Here is an 18,228-nt window from a genome sequence, read left to right on the forward strand (position 1 = left end):
TCTTTATCTTGTTATTAGGAAAAGAAAAGGAGAAGGGAGATGGCTGGAAAAGGGGGTTGAAATATAATTTGCCTGTCTATTTGTTTTGATGTTTCATTTGAGGTAAGTTAATGATTAGTTATACTAATCTAGGCATCCAATCTTTAGCTCCAATTTTCTTGTGAATGTAAAGCAGCAAAAGGGATGGATGAAAGTTCTTTCAAGTGGTATGTCATAATTTCATTACAGGTTTCAGCCCAAACACATCCAGACTCACTTTCCTCAAGGTTGTCCCAAACAGCTCTTTTAGTATTGCCATTTGTCCAGAATAGGCTATGTTTTTCATCAGAAAAATTGTTATTAACATATAGCTGAAGAGGGAGGGTTGTTAGAACATCCCTAACAGGGGGTGGTTCTTCCTCGCATTGGTCTTTACAGAAAGTGTGCTGCTAGGAAGGCACGTCCGGTGACACTCTTGTAACTCTCCCTGTACTCGAATGATCCATTTTTAGGACAAAAATATCTGCGTCTATTTATCTATGATATATATGCTATAGAGAGAGAGAGAGAGAGAGAGAGAGAGCCCGAGAGCCCGATTTTATTCTCCTCCAAAACCCATTTGATAAACAGACAGAAGACGTTGGGAGCTTCAACTTACAGCCAGAGGCAGCACTCAATTGGAAGAAAAAGGAGAATAATAAAAAGGGCGATGATATTGCCACCCCCCCTGCGTACGCATTCGCCCCCCTTATTAATGCTTTTTGACGTCAAATCAAGCCAAAAGGGGAGCGAATGCGTAATTTAGGGGGGGTGACAATATCATCGCCCTAATAAAAAACATGAAAAGATTTAGCGAAAAGATAACTGAACAAAAGTAGCAGCAGTCCCACCAAAGTTGAGACTAGTAAAAACTTCCAATGCAAAGATGAATTTCTCACCTTTACAATAAAGTCCATTGCCTTCTCCCCACCAATTTCAGACCTACCCATTTCTTCCTTTTCTTTTACTATCTCCTCTATAATCTCCCCTTCTTCTTCTTCGTCTTCTTCTTCTTCTTCTTCTTCATATGGAGAAGAGACTTTTCAGCTTCTTTTCCACTTATCTTTTCTGTAATCTTTACAATAAAGTCCATTGCCTTCTCCCCACCAATTTCAGACCTACCCATTTCTTCCTTTTCTTTTACTTTCTCCTCTATAATCTCCCCTTCTTCTTCTTCTTCTTCATGGAGAAGAGACTTTTCAGCTTCTTTTCCACTTATCTTTTCTGTAATCTTTATCTCATCATTCATCAACTCCGTAAAGAATATTTCTTCTATTGACTCAGAAGGCCAAATTGCCTCGGCTTTTGATTCCATGGAGGAAACTCCCGTTCCATCCAAACCTTCTTCTTCTCTCTCTTCAACCATTTCACCATCACTTTCTTCTTCTTCTTCTTCCTTTTTTTGTCGATCTTGTTTCTCATCCTTTTGTCCTCCTTGGATAGTTTCATTTTCCACGTTCTTGATCTTCTCTTCAATTGCAACTTCTTCGCCTTTAATTTCCGAACTGGATTCCTTTTCCTAGAGAAAATCGCAAAATAGTTTTAAAACTAGGACATTGCTAAGTTGACTCAGTGAATCAAAATTTCGCCAATATACTACTAGCATAGAACAAACTGAACAGGAAATAATACTGGGTACTGTTGAAGTTTAAATAATTATAAATAACACCAACTCTAACAGCTTAAGCTTGAGAAATAAGAGTTTGTGTCCGTTGATGAGAAAAAGAAAAAACGTGAGCGTTGATGTGATTTATGAGAAAATAGAATCCTGCGAAGGTTCAATTGATGATGAAAATAGAGAATTCTTGATTCAGTTCTGTGCGCTAACAACAGAAAAAGGGATTTTCCCGAGCTATTGTTTCCCAATAAATCCTGAGTTCGAAACCCAACATCTCTTTGATATTAAGTACTGCCAACCCAAGATAGAGGGGCCTGCCACATGTGAGGGGCATAAATAATTATAAATAACACACTCATAATTCAAGACCATGTTCCTTTAAGATAATGTCAACTCATTGTAAGTGCCAAACTAATTATTAGACTAAAAAATACATTTGAGTCTAATAATCGGTTTGGCACTCACAATAGGTTGTGATAATCTTAAGGCCCTGTTTGTTTGGGATTGTGGCATCCGACTGATTATTGGACTCAATTTCACATGTGATTATTGGTCTCAGTCAACTCATTAGAGTCCAATAATCACAATAATCTTTTTCAATCTGCTGCCACAATTCCAAACGATAAATGAAATAGCTATTGGAGTAATCGATTATTTCACATGTACGAGTTAAGGACTACAACCAACATAGTGAGTTGACTGAGTCTAACTCGGGAAAGTTGGTTCCCAACTCTATGCCCCTTCTTGTTTTCAGAAAAAAAGAGGAGAATAGAAAAAGATCAGACATATAATTAATAGAGGAAAATAAGATTACCAAGATCATACTCTCAATTGGCCCTAACCCACCAGGACTAATCTGGGTAGAACAGATTACCGATGCTTCAGAAATATCCTCCTCACTGCAAATTCAAGCACCCATCAGTCAAAAGTATCAAATAAAAGAAAGAGAAATGAATTCATCAACCCCCTCTTCTGCCATTTTATGCATATACCATTGATTTCTATCAACAGATAGAGATGGATTTTGAATGAGAGACCGAAGGCCTTCTACATATTCTTTCTTACAGTCGAGTGCTTCCTCCGATAATTTTTTTGATGGGTCTTTGATAGATTTCTCTCTGGATCTTTTTTTACTTCTTCGGTTTTTGAAAGCAGCTAACAAAGCAGTAGCTGCTAAAGCTCCACCAACAAGAAGAAATCCTCCAATTCCACCAAGTTTCAGCTCAATCAGATTCCATTTCTTCTCTATCTGTACTGCTTCCATATTTTGGGACTTGGGTTTTGGATTTTGTGAGTTGTTTTGATTTGGTTGAGGAAGAAAAAAAAAGGGGATGTGGGTTTATAGCTTTTTGGAGTATCCGATCACAGTAGGAAGTGGATGACTTTGCGGGATTGGCTACACGGTATATTATCTACTTGGTTGTTGAGAACTTTCAGGTAACTGGAGATTATTTCCAAGCTTCCCAATTTTGAGTTTTTATCTCTTGATCTCAACCGTTTGACCCAGTTATGGTGGTGGATTCGTATCTCTCTCTTCCGACCCACTTGTGACACGAACTCACTAATGGCAATGCCACTCATTTTTTCACTGGTTTCGGCAAAAAGAAGTCTTTTATTTTGCTTTATTTGCAGAAACAGCATTCTAGTTTTACAATTTGCAAATAGATTGATTCATCACAATGTAGAGGGGAAAAAAGATATAAGTATGGTTAATATAGAGAGATACAACCATTCTCTAACTGAAATGAAGGTCTATCTAGGCAAAATTTAATTGGGTTTTGTTCAACGTATAGTGTGTAATAAAAGTAGGAAATTTTAACAATATGAGGTTTGATAAGCTCAAGGGCGCCCTTTCCAAAGAGCATTAAATGCACTTTGGGGACCAAAAGCCAATGGGGACACTCTTTCAGGCCTTTTGTGCAAGGGTGCTCCTGAGTTTAGCATTCCTCTAAAACTGTTTCTTTTCAAAACTTTTTCCAGAAAATTCGATCCAAACAAAGGCCTATTAGGGACGGTACCAGATTGTATTCATGTCACCAAACCTAGCCACGTACCCACTGGACCCACATCACCCAATTGTATTTACAACGGCATTGAAAATTATACATTATGAAAATGATAAATTGAAGGAATGATAAATGTGGTTGGATGACATGGATCCAATAGGGCACCAACCAACGGTTCAGATCAATTTAGTCAGGCCACATGTATTGTGCGAACGAGTCAACAAGTGTAACCACCAAACCTGCTTATCTAATTAACTCTTTAGTTGGGAGGTCAAATTGGGACAGACTAGAACTCGGTGAATGCCAGAACTAGGACGGAATAGAAATATGATGCTGATTTGTTACGTGCACAAATGTATCCATCCCACCTAGTAGAATAAATTCGTTTATATTGTGTGCTAATTTCTCTCTAGTTGTTTGTCATGGCCGGAGCATGAGTTATGCGGCGAAAATTCATACATCAAAAAGGAAATTGTCAATACCCTCTTTACGACTACAAGTTCTGGATTCTTTTTTTATGATAGGTTTGGAGGTTCAAAACTTGTATCCATTGCCGAAGGAGGAGGCTCAAGGGGAAGGAGTGCCGTTTTTTACAGAAACGGCGGTTCATCGCCGAGAAGATGCTTTGGTGGATCTCATGGAGGGTCCAATGGTCAATCGCACCTCGGCGGATGTTGGGATGGACGACGTTAGTAAATGACAAAAGATCATGTCCTCGAAAACTCAAACGAGCTAATGTGAAGTGTTTTCGAATTTTAAATTTCGAATTAAAAAAGCTAGCTCAGGAAAGAAAAACGATAATGTGACAGCTGGGGAAAGGAAAAAATAGCGTGAAAGAAATGGTGCGAATTTGCCCGGGCTCGAAGCCAAAGTCAAATGGGCCATGGGTATCCTAAAAAGAAGTGCGGGTGGATCCAAGTTTAAAAAAAAGGTTATCAAAGACAAGAAAGAATAAAAACGAGAATGGAAGCGCAAAGGGCCTCTTGGAATCCTTCCATAAGGGTGGTGGCATGATTGACGAGCTCGTCGCCATGAATGCTATGGGTGACGATCACATTGATGATGTGTGCACCCGAAAGACTTTCATGAAGATTAAAAACAAGGATCGAGCCGGTAAACATAAATAAAAAAGCTTAGAAAAAGGAAAAAAGGGATGTCAAAGCCTTACGAAGCTCGAAAATTAGAGGGTACTATGGGAGGGGCACTCGTCTTCTTAAAAGAAGATCATGATCTGGATGATAAAGAGTTTGGGGACGGAGATGAAGAAGGTGACAGCAAAGGACATAAACCATAAGTGAAAACCTGACTTTTTGATATGTTTTTAATGGGGAGCCGCCGGTGTCCGATGGTGGTCTTTTACATGTTTCAAAATTTAAAGGATGGTGGGAGGATTTGATATAATAGGGAACCGCTGGTGTCTGTTGGTGGTTCGAGGTGGAAGCAGCCGGGATCGGATGATAATGTTAGGTGGTTGGCTATCATGCACGGTTAGGGGCGCACAATAGCTCTGGGCCTTCAACTGGAATTTTGGAAAATCGAATTAGCCAGCTGGATTGTGGTGGAGAAGTCAGTGTGATGTGGCAGGTCAAGACCTTCACTTGGTGGGCCCCACAAATATGACACATTTTACTTGATTCGATTTAATTGAGGCTATTGGGTAATGTAAGGGGTAATGGGTTTTTTGTAGGGCTGCAACTTGAGCCGGGTTTTACCCGACCCGCATCGACCCGACCCGAAAATAGCCTGGGTTGGGTTCAGGTTTCATGGGTTTCGGGTCGAGCCGGGTTGGGCATTCAAAAGCCCGCATGAATCTCGGGTCGAGCCGGGTTTGAAGGGGCCCGACCCGACCCGAGTTACATAAGTTATAGTATGTACATTTTTTTCTATTGTTAGTTAAAAGTTAAAAGTGAAAACCCACGCACCCACTGTTATTGTATGTGAGTGTAATTTCTGCATCTATGAATTGAGTTGGTTCAAGTGTAATGTGAGTGTAATTACATCATTGTTTGATTCAAGTGTAATGTGAGTGTAATTTCTGCTTCTATGAGTTGAGTTGCCTTGCCAAATAAGAATTTTCCTTAAAAGATTGTGTCAACGTGAAAAAACCCGACCCGACCCGAGATTTATCATGGATAGGGCCGGGTTTGGGAATCGTGGGTTTTCTGGAAAAAAAAACCCGACCCGACCCGACCCGACCCGAGATATTTCTCGGGTAGGGTTGGGTTCTCCAAAACCCGACCCGCCCGACCCGAGTTGCAGCCCTAGTTTTTTGGGCCAAGGAAAATGCTCTTGGGCAATTCTATGTAAATCTTGTGAGACTAATGGCCCCTATTGTACTTTTGCTGCGATGCATATATTTGTCAATTTAAAAAAAGAAGAAGAAAGATTCGTGTAACAATTGAATGTGGGTTTCCTTTGCAATGAATTTGAGAAGTCACTAAATGTAAAGGGAAAGTACATATTAATTCTATCATGGACTCATGTGGTCAGCTATTCCATTTATAGTGAAATAAAAGTATGCTCTTCTTGATAGAGTAGGAAGCTTCATAATTATTAATAAATAAAAAGAAAATCCTTGCTGTAATGCTAAACATCCATTAATTGGATGGTTAAGATGAATAAATAAGGGGACTTTTTTTTAAAAAAAATTAACAATTTCATTGATACTATGAAGATTATATTGGGGACCAGGGGTCCCTACTAAATCAATTAAAGGTGGCCAGGAGCGTACTCCTAGGCCAGTAAAACCCAAAAGAATTGATCTTCTGGGTCAACCGCTACAATGAGGTCCACACTTCCATGCGCTGCCACCATGCCAAATAACTATTTCACTTTCCTTTCGAATTCTTCATCTACTACTGCAGCCTAGAGTGCCTTCACCATTCCCCCTTCCTTTCCTTTGCATTGCTCAATGTTCTTAATTGAATCGAATCCAACAAAAAGTGCCATATTTGTGGGCCCCGTCAAGTCATATGTGTGACCTGCCACTTCACACAGACTTCTCCACTGCTTTCTAATTGACAAATTCGATTTTCAAAGATCCCGCTCAAAGGCTTGAAGCTATTGTGCGCCCCTAACCGTGCACAATAACCAACCAATCGAATCCGATCTTCGGCGGCCTCCACCTCGCGCCACAGCCAGTCCCGAGGATCCTCGTTAAAGCACCAAGCCAAAAAACCCTAGTCTAACCCTAGAGACCACCATTGTTCACCCTAACTTCTTCCTCTTCACCTTCACCTTCACCAGAACCTAAAACCCTAACCCTACCTTTTCTTCCACCTAACTCTAGAGACCACCATTGTTCACCATAACGTTCTTCCTCTTCACTTCCACCAAACCCTAAATCCCTAATCCTACCCTACCTTCTACCTAACCCTATTCTTACCTCTTTCTTGAACCACTACCTCTCCAGCCACTACATGTCACCACTCCAGCTAACTACCTGAAATCCAAAACAACTATCATAACCTAAATCCCGGTCCTTCTAGCCCCAACCTTACGTCTCGATCAAACCCATCTTTTACCTCCCAAACTCCAGACAGTAACCCAAACGCTATCTCCGGCTACACACTGCCACCGCCACTCAACACGGCCCCCAGACCCGGCGACCCACGGCTTCCCAAAGCCCTTTGCCAATCATTAGCTGCATTATTTCCGACATCCCATGTGCCTTTCGCATTTCACGAGGAAGATGAAGGTTTGGAACAAATGGTCGTCTCAGTACCGTCGTCCGCATCCTTCATCATACTTTTTCCCCACCATCACCTCCACATCCAACCTCTTCCTTTTTTTTCCCCTGAATCTGGACACCTTTTTTCATACTCCTGCCACGTCCACCACTTTCGACTCACCAGCCCACTTTCTCCATCCACCCTACTCAGTTCCGATCATTTTCCCACTAAACCAGCCCACTCGGATCCAGATCCAGCCATTCCGCACCTTCAACCACCATTGTTGCATCCCCTGCGGGACATGCCCAAGTCCGGGCATCATCCGGCCACAAACACCTCCCTTGCCCATCAAATGAGAGATAAGAAAGTAGAAGAGTTAAATCTAAGAGAAAGAGAGGCAAAAGAGATAGAAAGAGGGGGGAACAAAAAAAGCAGAAAGAGAAAGATCAGGAAGAGATCAGAAAAATGAAAGACAAAAAGATAGGGGAGAGAGATCAGGAAAGGAGAGAGGGAGAGAGAGAGGGAGAGAGGAGAGGGGGACCAGCGAGAGAGGGGAAAAACACTAAAAGGAGAGAGAGAGAGAGAGAGAGAGAGAGAGAGAGAGAGAGAGAGAGAGAGAGAGAGAGCCTCCCTCCATAGGGTTTCCATTGACCTTGGGGGGGGGGGGGGGGGGGGGGGGAAGAAAAAATCGCCCTTTTTTTCTCCCTTCCGACTCTCAATGGGTCCTCTATCTTCGATAAAGTTTAAGTTTCTTATCTAACAAGGGTACTTTTTTATCATGCCCATCAAATGAATGGAAGTTTCTTATCTAACAAGGGTACTTTTTTATCATGCCCATCAAATGAATGGAAGTTTCTTATCTAACAAGGGTACTTTTTTATCATGGCCCATCAAATGAATGGTATTGATCACATAAACCATAATCTTTTGATTCTTCAAAAAGCCTCCATCAGCCTTTCAAATTTCTTGGAGCGTACAGTAGAACTTTAATTACAAGCATCACACAAGTTATTAGAGTAGCAATCACACAAGTTATACTTACACATAGGGAAGATTCTTCCCATTCACACCAAAACAAGAGGCTTGTCAACCCATCTTAAGGTGCAGCCCCTGGCTTGCAGCATCTGAAGCAGTTCCAAAGAGAGCAAATACTTCAAACTAGTAAGCAATTTCACCTTCTTGAGCCTATCAGAGCAAGATCTCAATGTAAGTTCAAACCCCTCCAACGATACGCGAGTCAGATGCACTAGCTTTGTATCTTGTAGGCACTTCAAGTTTCCGACCAAAATCCGCAGACCCGCATCAGAAACCGGGCAGTAAGAGATATTTATCTATGAATCAAAGAGTAGAGTAAAAAATAAGACCTTAGATTAGACCTTTGAATTCATTTAAAAAAAAAAAAAAAAAAAAAAAACCGAGAAGAGAGTGAATTGAAACCTGTCTGAGGTTCTTTGCATATTGGGCGAGAGCCCATAAGCCCATGTCGTCGATTGAGTAACACCGTTTAATGTCCAATTCCACTAGACTCTTACATCCAATGGCAATTGCAGTCACTCCATTGCTAGTAATCTTCACCAGCCTCCGTAATTCGAGGTCTGAAAGCTCTTCCAATGAGCTTAGATGCTTCAATCCTTGGTCACTTATCTGTATACAGTAGCATAAGTTCAGTTTTTTCAGCTTCCTGCAGCCCCTTGCTAGCGCAGCTAAACCCTCATCACTGATCCCTGAGCAGCTGTAATGTAACACACCCAACATATTCAAAACCCCATTACAATTAGGAAATAGTACAAATGGGGAAAAAGATAAAATCAGATATGTTTTTTACTGGTATAGATCGAGTTGTTGTAGTTTTTTGCAGTTTGATCCAATATGAAATAGTCCCTTGTGAGTTATGTCAGCGCAAAGGCCTAGTTTCAAATCCAGCAGTTCAGAGCATCTTGATAAACACTTCAACCCTACACATGGGTGGGATTTTTATGTAGTTAAGAAAACACATCTATCCTCAAATTTAACCTCATTTTAAGTGAATTTTGAGTTACCTGCGTCATTTACATTGCAATCAGTGAGATCAAGCTCCTGCAAAGAGGGACAACAACTTCCAAGCCTATCAAAGCCCTCTTCTGTGATTAAAGAGCAAGACTCCAACCTGAGGCATACAAGTTTTTTACAAGAGTTTGCAATAGCCAAAATGGCGTTGTCCGTGAGCATATTGCAGCATGTGAGATCCAGGGTCATCAGATTGCTTGATACCAGCACAGAAACGCCTTCATCGGTCACTCCTGTGCACCTGCTTAGCCCAATTTCAACTAAGTTCTTGCATTTGAGACCAATTATCTGTAGGGCTGAGGTGGAAACTCGAATCCCATCGAGTCTTATGGATTTCAAGAACTTCAAGTCCTTAAGTTTCAACACGAAAGGTGAAGCAAGCTCCTTCAACATCAGATTAACAATGTCATTAGAAATATGAGGGAATGTTCATTGTTCAGCATGGACATCATTCAGTCCGGTAAATCTTGCCGACAAACATAAATCTGACCCATTGCCCCTGGTCCCAACCTCATGAGCTAGACCCTCAATCAAGCGTGATGAAAAAGACTACCTTTTAAGATGTCTTTAACCCATTGATTCTTTGCACTCCTCAATCTTGAGGATGAGGTCTTCCTCCGGTATGGGACCGGGACCTACTGGGTTACCAGTGATAATTCATTAGATCAACAGTCCCAATCACCAAACACGGTGAGTTTGGCCAAAATAACCGTGATGCTATGTAATATGTTTCGATAGGGTGCGTCCAACCAACTCAACTCAAACCCATGCAATGGATGGGGCCCACCATTTTACCTCATGTTTTATTGGGTTAGGTCTCACGATCTCCACCCAAGCTCATGTATAAGCCGGGGCCCACCATTTTAAACCTCTTTCTTTAATAGGGTGGGCCCATTGTTTTTACACCCATGCATTGCATGGGCCAAGAATGCTAAGAATATATAGAGATGATATTTCACACCCTTGACTCATAACATATCATTGACTATCATAGGTATTTTGATCTTTTTACAAAATAATATTTGTCTTTTCACGTATAAGGACATTTTAGTCTTTTTATAATTCAAAAACAATCCACGGCGGGTATTTTGCAAAAATCCCTTGTTTGTATCTGTGTGAGAGTTTAATTTGCAAGAGAGATGGTAGGACCTGTTTTAGCAGTTACACAACCATGTATTTTAATCATTTATCACTTTGATAAAATGACAAACAAGAAAATATATAGGGTCACACGGTGACATTAAGAGGGCTGCTTGGGGGATCATTATGCATGCTTATCCTCCAATAGTTTCCACATTTAAAATATGGGACTTGCAAGAGAAAAATTTCCCAGCCTTCCATCACCATAACGAGAAAAACATTTCTGAAAGAAAATTTTTTCGAGAAAATTTATTCTTTGTACAATGTAGAGGGGAAAAAAGATATAAGTATGGTTAATATAGAGAGATACAACCATTCTCTAACTGAAGTGAAGGTCTATCTAGGCAAAATTTAATTGGGTTTGTTCAACGTATAGTGTGTAATAAAAGTAGGAAATTTTAACAATATGAGGTTTGATAAGCTCAAGGGCGCCCTTTCCAAAGAGCATTAAATGCACTTTGAGGACCAAAAGCCAATGGGGACACTCTTTCAGGCCTTTTTTGCAAGCCACTGATTAAAATATTCCTCCGGACGGTGCATTTTTTTGCAAAATGGACGAGTGTTTAAAAATTATGACTCGGATGGAGAACTCGGTCGAGAGTAAATCTGGGTGAACTTGGGCGAACTAAGAATTGAACTAGTCATTTTTTTTTTCTCATTAACCAGTTGAGTTTAAAGAGTTGGGAGGTCAAATTGGGACAGACTAGAACTTGGTGAATGCCAGAACTAGGACGGAATAGAAATATGATGCCGATTTGTTACGTGCACAAATGTATCCTACCTAGTAGAATAAATTCGTTTATATTGTGTGCTAATTTCTCTCTAGTTGTTTGTCATGCCTGGGGCATGAGCTATGCTTCGGCGAAAATCCATACATCAAAAAGGAAATTGTCAATACCTCTTTACGACTACGAGTTCTGGATTCTTTTTTTATGATAGGTTTGGAGGTTCAAAACCTCTATCCATTGCCAATGGAGGAGGCTCAAGGGGAAGGAGTGCCGTTTTTGACAGAAACGGCAGTTCATCGCCGAGAAGATGCTTTGGTGGATCCCAGGGAGGGTCCAACGGTCAATCGCACCTCGGCGGATGTTGGGATGGACGACGTTAGTAAACGACAAAAGATCATGTCCTCGAAAGCTCAAACGGTCCAATGTGAAGTGTTTTCGAATTTTAAATTTCAAATTCAAAAAGCTAGCTCAGAAAAGAAAAATGAAAATGTGACAGCTGGGGAAAGGAAAAAATGGCGTGAAAGAAATGGTGCGAATTTGCCCGGGCTCGAAGCCAAAGTCAAATGGGCCATGGGTATCCTAAAAAGAAGTGTGGGTTGATCCATGTTAAAAAAAAAGGTTATCAAAGACAAGAAAGGATAAAAAACGAGAATGGAAGCGCAAAGGGCCTCTTGGAATCCTTCCATAAGGGTAGTGGCATGATTGACGAGCTTGTCGCCATGAATGCTATGGGTGACGATCTCATTGATGATGTGTGCACCTGAAAGACTTTCATGAAGATTAAAAACAAGGATCGAGCCGGGCTCTATTTGCCAAGGGAAGGAATTTTGGTTGTATATAGGAGAGAGTAGTGAAGGAATTTTGGTTCCAATAGCCTCTGTTACTGGTACATTTGTAAAGGATCTTTGTTGCTGTGAAAATATAGTCAACTCCTCTCATACATTCCCATCTCCTTCTCTCCCCGTTCTTTTATTCACCTATGCTTTTTTTTTCTTGCTATCCCTGTTGGATGTTGTTTAGGGCATGTTTGGCAACCATGAAAAAATATTTCATGGAATATTTGTGGGGCCACCTATGAGAGATGCGTAGGAAAGGGAGATACTTGGGAGGTTGGAGGTAAGTGAACATAAAAAGCCCCTAAAAAAGAGGAAAAACCCCAATTTAAGTAGTATTTTTTCCACTCTTTTTAGAGGTTTCTCATGCTCTCTCCAATCCTGCCTTCTTAAGTGTCCTTTTCCCCCTCCTCCCATCTCCTATATTTTCATGGTTGCCAAATAATGCTCTTACGTGTTTGTATTTGGAAAATGATATTTACATGCTCTTTCCCAGCATTTCCACTACCTTTTCCGTCTTTATCTTGTTATTAGGAAAAGAAAAAGAGAAGGGAGATGGCTGGAAAAGGGTGTTGAAATATAATTTGCCTGTCTATTTGTTTTGATGTTTCATTTGAGGTAAGTTAATGATTAGTTATACTAATCTAGGCATCCAATCTTTAGCTCCAATTTTCTTGTGAATGTAAAGCAGCAAAAGGGATGAAAGTTCTTTCAAGTGGTATGTCATAATTTCATTACAGGCTTCAGCCCAAACAGCCCAAACACATCCAGACTCACTTTCCTCAAGGTTGTCCCAAACAGCTCTTTTAGTATTGCCATTTGTCCAGAATAGGCTATGTTATTCATCAGAAAAATTGTTATTAACATATAGCTGAAGAGGGAGGGTTGTTAGAACATCCCTAACAGGGGGTGGTTCTTCCTCGCATTGGTCTTTACAGAAAGTGTGCTGCTAGGAAGGCACGTCCGGTGACACTCTTGTAACTCTCCATGTACTCGAATGATCCATTTTTAGGACAAAAATATCTGCGTCTATTTATCTATGATATATATGCTAGAGAGAGAGAGAGAGAGAGAGAGAGAGAGAGAGAGAGAGAGAGAGAGAGAGAGAGAGAGAGAGAGAGAGAGAGAGAGAGAGAGAGAGAGCCAGCCCGAGAGCCCGATTTTATTCTCCTCTAAAACCCATTTGATAAACAGACAGAAGACGTTGGGAGCTTCAACTTACAGCCAGAGGCAGCACTCAATTGGAAGAAAAAGGAGAATCATAAAAAACATGAAAAGATTAAGCGAAAAGTTAAATGAACAAAAGTAGCAGCAGTCCCACCAAAGTTGAGACTAGTAAAAACTTCCAATGCAAAGATGAATTTCGCACCTTTACAATAAAGTCCATTGCCTTCTCCCCACCAATTTCAGACCTACCCATTTCTTCCTTTTCTTTTACTATCTCCTCTATAATCTCCCCTTCTTCTTCTTCTTCTTCTTCTTCTTCATGGAGAAGAGACTTTTCAGCTTCTTTTCCACTTATCTTTTCTGTAATCTTTACAATAAAGTCCATTGCCTTCTCCCCACCAATTTCAGACCTACCCATTTCTTCCTTTTCTTTTACTATCTCCTCTATAATCTCCCCTTCTTCTTCTTCTTCTTCTTCATGGAGAAGAGACTTTTCAGCTTTTTTTCCACTTATCTTTTCTGTAATCTTTACAATAAAGTCCATTGCCTTCTCCCCACCAATTTCAGACCTACCCATTTCTTCCTTTTCTTTTACTATCTCCTCTTTAGTCTCCCCTTCTTCTTCTTCTTTTTCATGGAGAAGAGACTTTTCAGCTTCTTTTCCACTTATCTTTTCTGTAATCTTTATCTCATCATTCATCAACTCCATAAAGAATATTTCTTCCATTGACCCATAAGGCCAAATTGCCTCGGTGTTTGATTCCATGAAGGAAAATTCCGTTCCATCCGAACCTTCTTCTTCTCTCTCTTCAACCATTTCACTATCACTTTCTTCTTCTTCTTCTTCCTTTTTTTGTCGATCTTGTTTCTCATCCTTTTGTCCTCCTTCTTGGATAGTTTCATTTTCCACGTTCTTGATCTTCTCTTCAATTGCAACTTTTTCGCCTTTAATTTCCGAACTGGATTCCTTTTCCTAGAGAAATTCGCAAAATAGTTTTAAAACTAGGACATTGCTAAGTTGACTCAGTGAATCAAAATTTCGCCAATATACTACTAGCATAGAACAAAGTGAACAGGAAATAATACTGGGTACTGTTGAAGTTTAAATAATTATAAATAACACCAACTCTAACAGCTTAAGCTTGAGAAATAAGAGTTTGTGTCCGTTGATGAGAAAAAGAAAAAGATCAGACATATAATTAATAGAGAAAAATAAGATTACCAAGATCATACTCTCAATTGGCCCTAACCCACCAGGACTAATCTGGGTAGAACAGATTACCGATGCTTCAGAAATATCCTCCTCACTGCAAATTCAAGCACCCATCAGTCAAAAGTATCAAATAAAAGAAAGAGAAATGAATTCATCAACCCCCTCTTCTTCCATTTTATGCATATACCATTGATTTCTATCAACAGATAGAGATGGATTTTGAATGACAGACCGAAGGCCTTCTACATATTCTTTCTTACAGTCGAGTGCTTCCTCTGATAATTTTTTTGATGGGTCTTTGATAGATTTCTCTCTGGATCTTTTTTTACTTCTTCGGTTTTTGAAAGCAGCTAACAAAGCAGTAGCTGCTAAAGCTCCACCAACAAGAAGAAATCCTCCAATTCCACCAAGTTTCAGCTCAGTCAGATTCCCTTTCTTCTCTATCTGCACTCCTTCCATATTTTGAGACTTGGGTTTTGGATTTTGTGAGTTGTTTTGATTTGGTTGAGGAAGAAAAAAAAGGGAGATGTGGGTTTATAGCTTTTTGGAGTATCTGATCACAGTAGGAAGTTGATGACTTTGCGGGATTGGCTACACGGTATATTATCTACTTGGTTGTTGAGAACTTTCAGGTAACTGAAGATTCTTCCCAAGCTTCCCAATTTTGAGTTTTTATCTCTTGATCTCAACCGTTTGACCCAGTTATGGTGGTGGACTCGTATCTCTCTCTTCGGACCCACTCGTGACAGAACTCACTAATGGCAATGCCACTCATTTTTTCACTGGTTTCGGCAAAAAGAAGTCTTTTACTTTGCTTTATTTGCAAAAACAGCATTCTAGTTTTACAATTTGCAAATAGATTGATTCATCACAATGTAGAGGGGGAAAAAGATATAAGTATGTTTAATATAGAGAGATACAACCATTCTCTAACTGAAGTGAAGGTCTATCTAGGCAAAATTTAATTGGGTTTGTTCAACGTATAGTGTGTAATAAAAGTAGGAAATTTTAACAATATGTGGTTTGATAAGCTCAAGGGCGCCCTTTCCAAAGAGCATTAAATGCACTTTGGGGACCAAAAGCCAATGGGGACACTCTTTCAGGCCTTTTGTGCAAGGGTGCTCCTGAGTTTAGCATTCCTCTAAAACTGTTTCTTTTCAAAACTTTTTCCAGAAAATTCGATCCAAACAAAGGCCTATTAGGGACGGTACCAGATTGTATTCATGTCACCAAACCTAGCCACGTACCCACTGGACCCACATCACCCAATTGTATTTACAACGGCATTGAAAATTATACATTATGAAAATGATAAATTGAAGGAATGATAAATGTGGTTGGATGACATGGATCCAATAGGGCACCAACCAACGGTTCAGATCAATTTAGTCAGGCCACATGTATTGTGCGAACGAGTCAACAAGTGTAACCACCAAATCTTTAGTTGGGAGGTCAAATTGGGACAGACTAGACGGAATAGAAATATGATGCTGATTTGTTACGTGCACAAATGTATCCATCCCACCTAGTAGAATAAATTCGTCTATATTGTGTGCTAATTTCTCTCTAGTTGTTTGTCATGGCCGGAGCATGAGTTATGCGGCGAAAATTCATACATCAAAAAGGAAATTGTCAATACCCTCTTTACGACTACAAGTTCTGGATTCTTTTTTTATGATAGGTTTGGAGGTTCAAAACTTGTATCCATTGCCGAAGGAGGAGGCTCAAGGGGAAGGAGTGCCGTTTTTTACAGAAACGGCGGTTCATCGCCGAGAAGATGCTTTGGTGGATCTCATGGAGGGTCCAATGGTCAATCGCACCTCGGCGGATGTTGGGATGGACGACGTTAGTAAATGACAAAAGATCATGTCCTCGAAAACTCAAACGAGCTAATGTGAAGTGTTTTCGAATTTTAAATTTCAAATTAAAAAAGCTAGCTCAGGAAAGAAAAATGATAATGTGACAGCTGGGGAAAGGAAAAAATAGCGTGAAAGAAATGGTGCGAATTTGCCCGGGCTCGAAGCCAAAGTCAAATGGGCCATGGGTATCCTAAAAAGAAGTGCGGGTGGATCCAAGTTTAAAAAAAAGGTTATCAAAAACAAGAAAGAATAAAAAACGAGAATGGAAGCGCAAAGGGCCTCTTGGAATCCTTCCATAAGGGTGGTGGCATGATTGACGAGCTCGTCGCCATGAATGCTATGGGTGACGATCACATTGATGATGTGTGCATCCGAAAGACTTTCATGAAGATTAAAAACAAGGATCGAGCCGGTAAACATAAATAAAAAAGCTTGGAAAAAGGAAAAAAGGGATGTCAAAGCCTTACGAAGCTCGAAAATTAGAGGGTACTATGGGAGGGGCACTCGTCTTCTTAAAAGAAGATCATGATCTGGATGATAAAGAGTTTGGGGACGGAGATGAAGAAGGTGACAGCAAAGGACATAAACCATAAGTGAAAACCTGACTTTTTGATATGTTTTTAATGGGGAGCCGCCGGTGTCCGATGGTGGTCTTTTACATGTTTCAAAATTTAAAGGATGGTGGGAGGATTTGATATAATAGGGAACCGCTGGTGTCTGTTGGTGGTTCGAGGTGGAAGCAGCCGGGATCGGATGATAATGTTAGGTGGTTGGCTATCATGCACGGTTAGGGGCGCACAATAGCTTTGGGCCTTCAACTGGAATTTTGGAAAATCGAATTAGCCAGCTGGATTGTGGTGGAGAAGTCAGTGTGATGTGGCAGGTCAAGACCTTCACTTGGTGGGCCCCACAAATATGACACATTTTACTTGATTCGATTTAATTGAGGCTATTGGGTAATGTAAGGGGTAATGGGTTTTTTGTAGGGCTGCAACTTGAGCCGGGTTTTACCCGACCCGCATCGACCCGACCCGAAAATAGCCTGGGTTGGGTTCAGGTTTCATGGGTTTCGGGTCGAGCCGGGTTGGGCATTCAAAAGCCCGCATGAATCTCGGGTCGAGCCGGGTTTGAAGGGGCCCGACCCAACCCGAGTTACATAAGTTATAGTATGTACATTTTTTTCTATTGTTAGTTAAAAGTTAAAAGTGAAAACCCACGCACCCACTGTTATTGTATGTGAGTGTAATTTCTGCATCTATGAATTGAGTTGGTTCAAGTGTAATGTGAGTGTAATTACATCATTGTTTGATTCAAGTGTAATGTGAGTGTCATTTCTGCTTCTATGAGTTGAGTTGCCTTGCCAAATAAGAATTTTCCTTAAAAGATTGTGTCAACGTGAAAAACCCGACCCGACCCGAGATTTATCATGGGTAGGGCCGGGTTTGGGAATCGTGGGTTTTCTGGGAAAAAAAACCCGACCCGACCCGAGATATTTCTCGGGTAGGGTTGGGTTCTCCAAAACCCGACCCGCCCGACCCGAGTTGCAGCCCTAGTTTTTTGGGCCAAGAATAATGCTCTTGGGCAATTCTATGTAAATCTTGTGAGACTAATGGCCCCTATTGTACTTTTGCTGCGATGCATATATTTGTCAATTTAAAAAAAGAAGAAGAAAGATTCGTGTAACAATTGAATGTGGGTTTCCTTTGCAATGAATTTGAGAAGTCACTAAATGTAAAGGGAAAGTACATATTAATTCTATCATGGACTCATGTGGTCAGCTATTCCATTTATAGTGAAATAAAAGTATGCTCTTCTTGATAGAGTAGGAAGCTTCATAATTATTAATAAATAAAAAGAAAATCCTTTCTGTAATGCTAAACATCCATTAATTGGATGGTTAAGATGAATAAATAAGGGGACTTTTTTTTA

At 40.4% G+C, this 18,228-nt stretch overlaps 3 protein-coding genes across 4 annotated transcripts; all 3 read right to left on the bottom strand.

Annotated features, from left to right (window-relative positions):
* Nucleotides 1–813: 813 nt before the first annotated feature.
* Nucleotides 814–3,229, bottom strand: LOC143853118 (uncharacterized). Its single transcript, XM_077362842.1, has 3 exons — nt 2,629–3,229; nt 2,451–2,535; nt 814–1,537 (listed from the first exon to the last, which is right to left on the bottom strand). The coding sequence occupies exons 1-3, from the start codon at nt 2,898–2,900 to the stop codon at nt 995–997; spliced, it is 900 nt and encodes a 299-aa protein (XP_077218957.1). The 5' UTR covers nt 2,901–3,229; the 3' UTR covers nt 814–994.
* Nucleotides 3,230–8,217: 4,988 nt separating this feature from the next.
* LOC143852846 (F-box/LRR-repeat protein 3-like) lies at nt 8,218–10,032 on the bottom strand. Of its 2 annotated transcripts, XM_077362470.1 has the most exons (5): nt 9,913–10,004; nt 9,353–9,743; nt 9,139–9,268; nt 8,751–9,045; nt 8,218–8,644 (listed from the first exon to the last, which is right to left on the bottom strand). In XM_077362470.1, exons 2-5 carry the CDS (start codon nt 9,546–9,548, stop codon nt 8,378–8,380), a joined length of 888 nt encoding a protein of 295 aa, XP_077218585.1. In that variant the 5' UTR covers nt 9,549–9,743; nt 9,913–10,004; the 3' UTR covers nt 8,218–8,377. The 2 variants fall into 2 exon arrangements, with proteins under 2 accessions (XP_077218585.1, XP_077218584.1); XM_077362469.1 differs by having other exon boundaries at nt 9,353–10,032.
* Nucleotides 10,033–13,198: 3,166 nt separating this feature from the next.
* LOC143853351 (uncharacterized) lies at nt 13,199–15,144 on the bottom strand. The gene is made up of 3 exons (XM_077363091.1): nt 14,628–15,144; nt 14,450–14,534; nt 13,199–14,200 (listed from the first exon to the last, which is right to left on the bottom strand). The coding sequence occupies exons 1-3, from the start codon at nt 14,897–14,899 to the stop codon at nt 13,352–13,354; spliced, it is 1,206 nt and encodes a 401-aa protein (XP_077219206.1). The 5' UTR covers nt 14,900–15,144; the 3' UTR covers nt 13,199–13,351.
* Nucleotides 15,145–18,228: the final 3,084 nt, after the last annotated feature.

The sequence above is a fragment of the Tasmannia lanceolata genome, unplaced genomic scaffold (assembly GCF_043159265.1).
Source record: "Tasmannia lanceolata isolate RefF3 unplaced genomic scaffold, GAP_Taslan_0.1 ptg000019l, whole genome shotgun sequence".
NCBI lineage: Eukaryota > Viridiplantae > Streptophyta > Magnoliopsida > Canellales > Winteraceae > Tasmannia > Tasmannia lanceolata.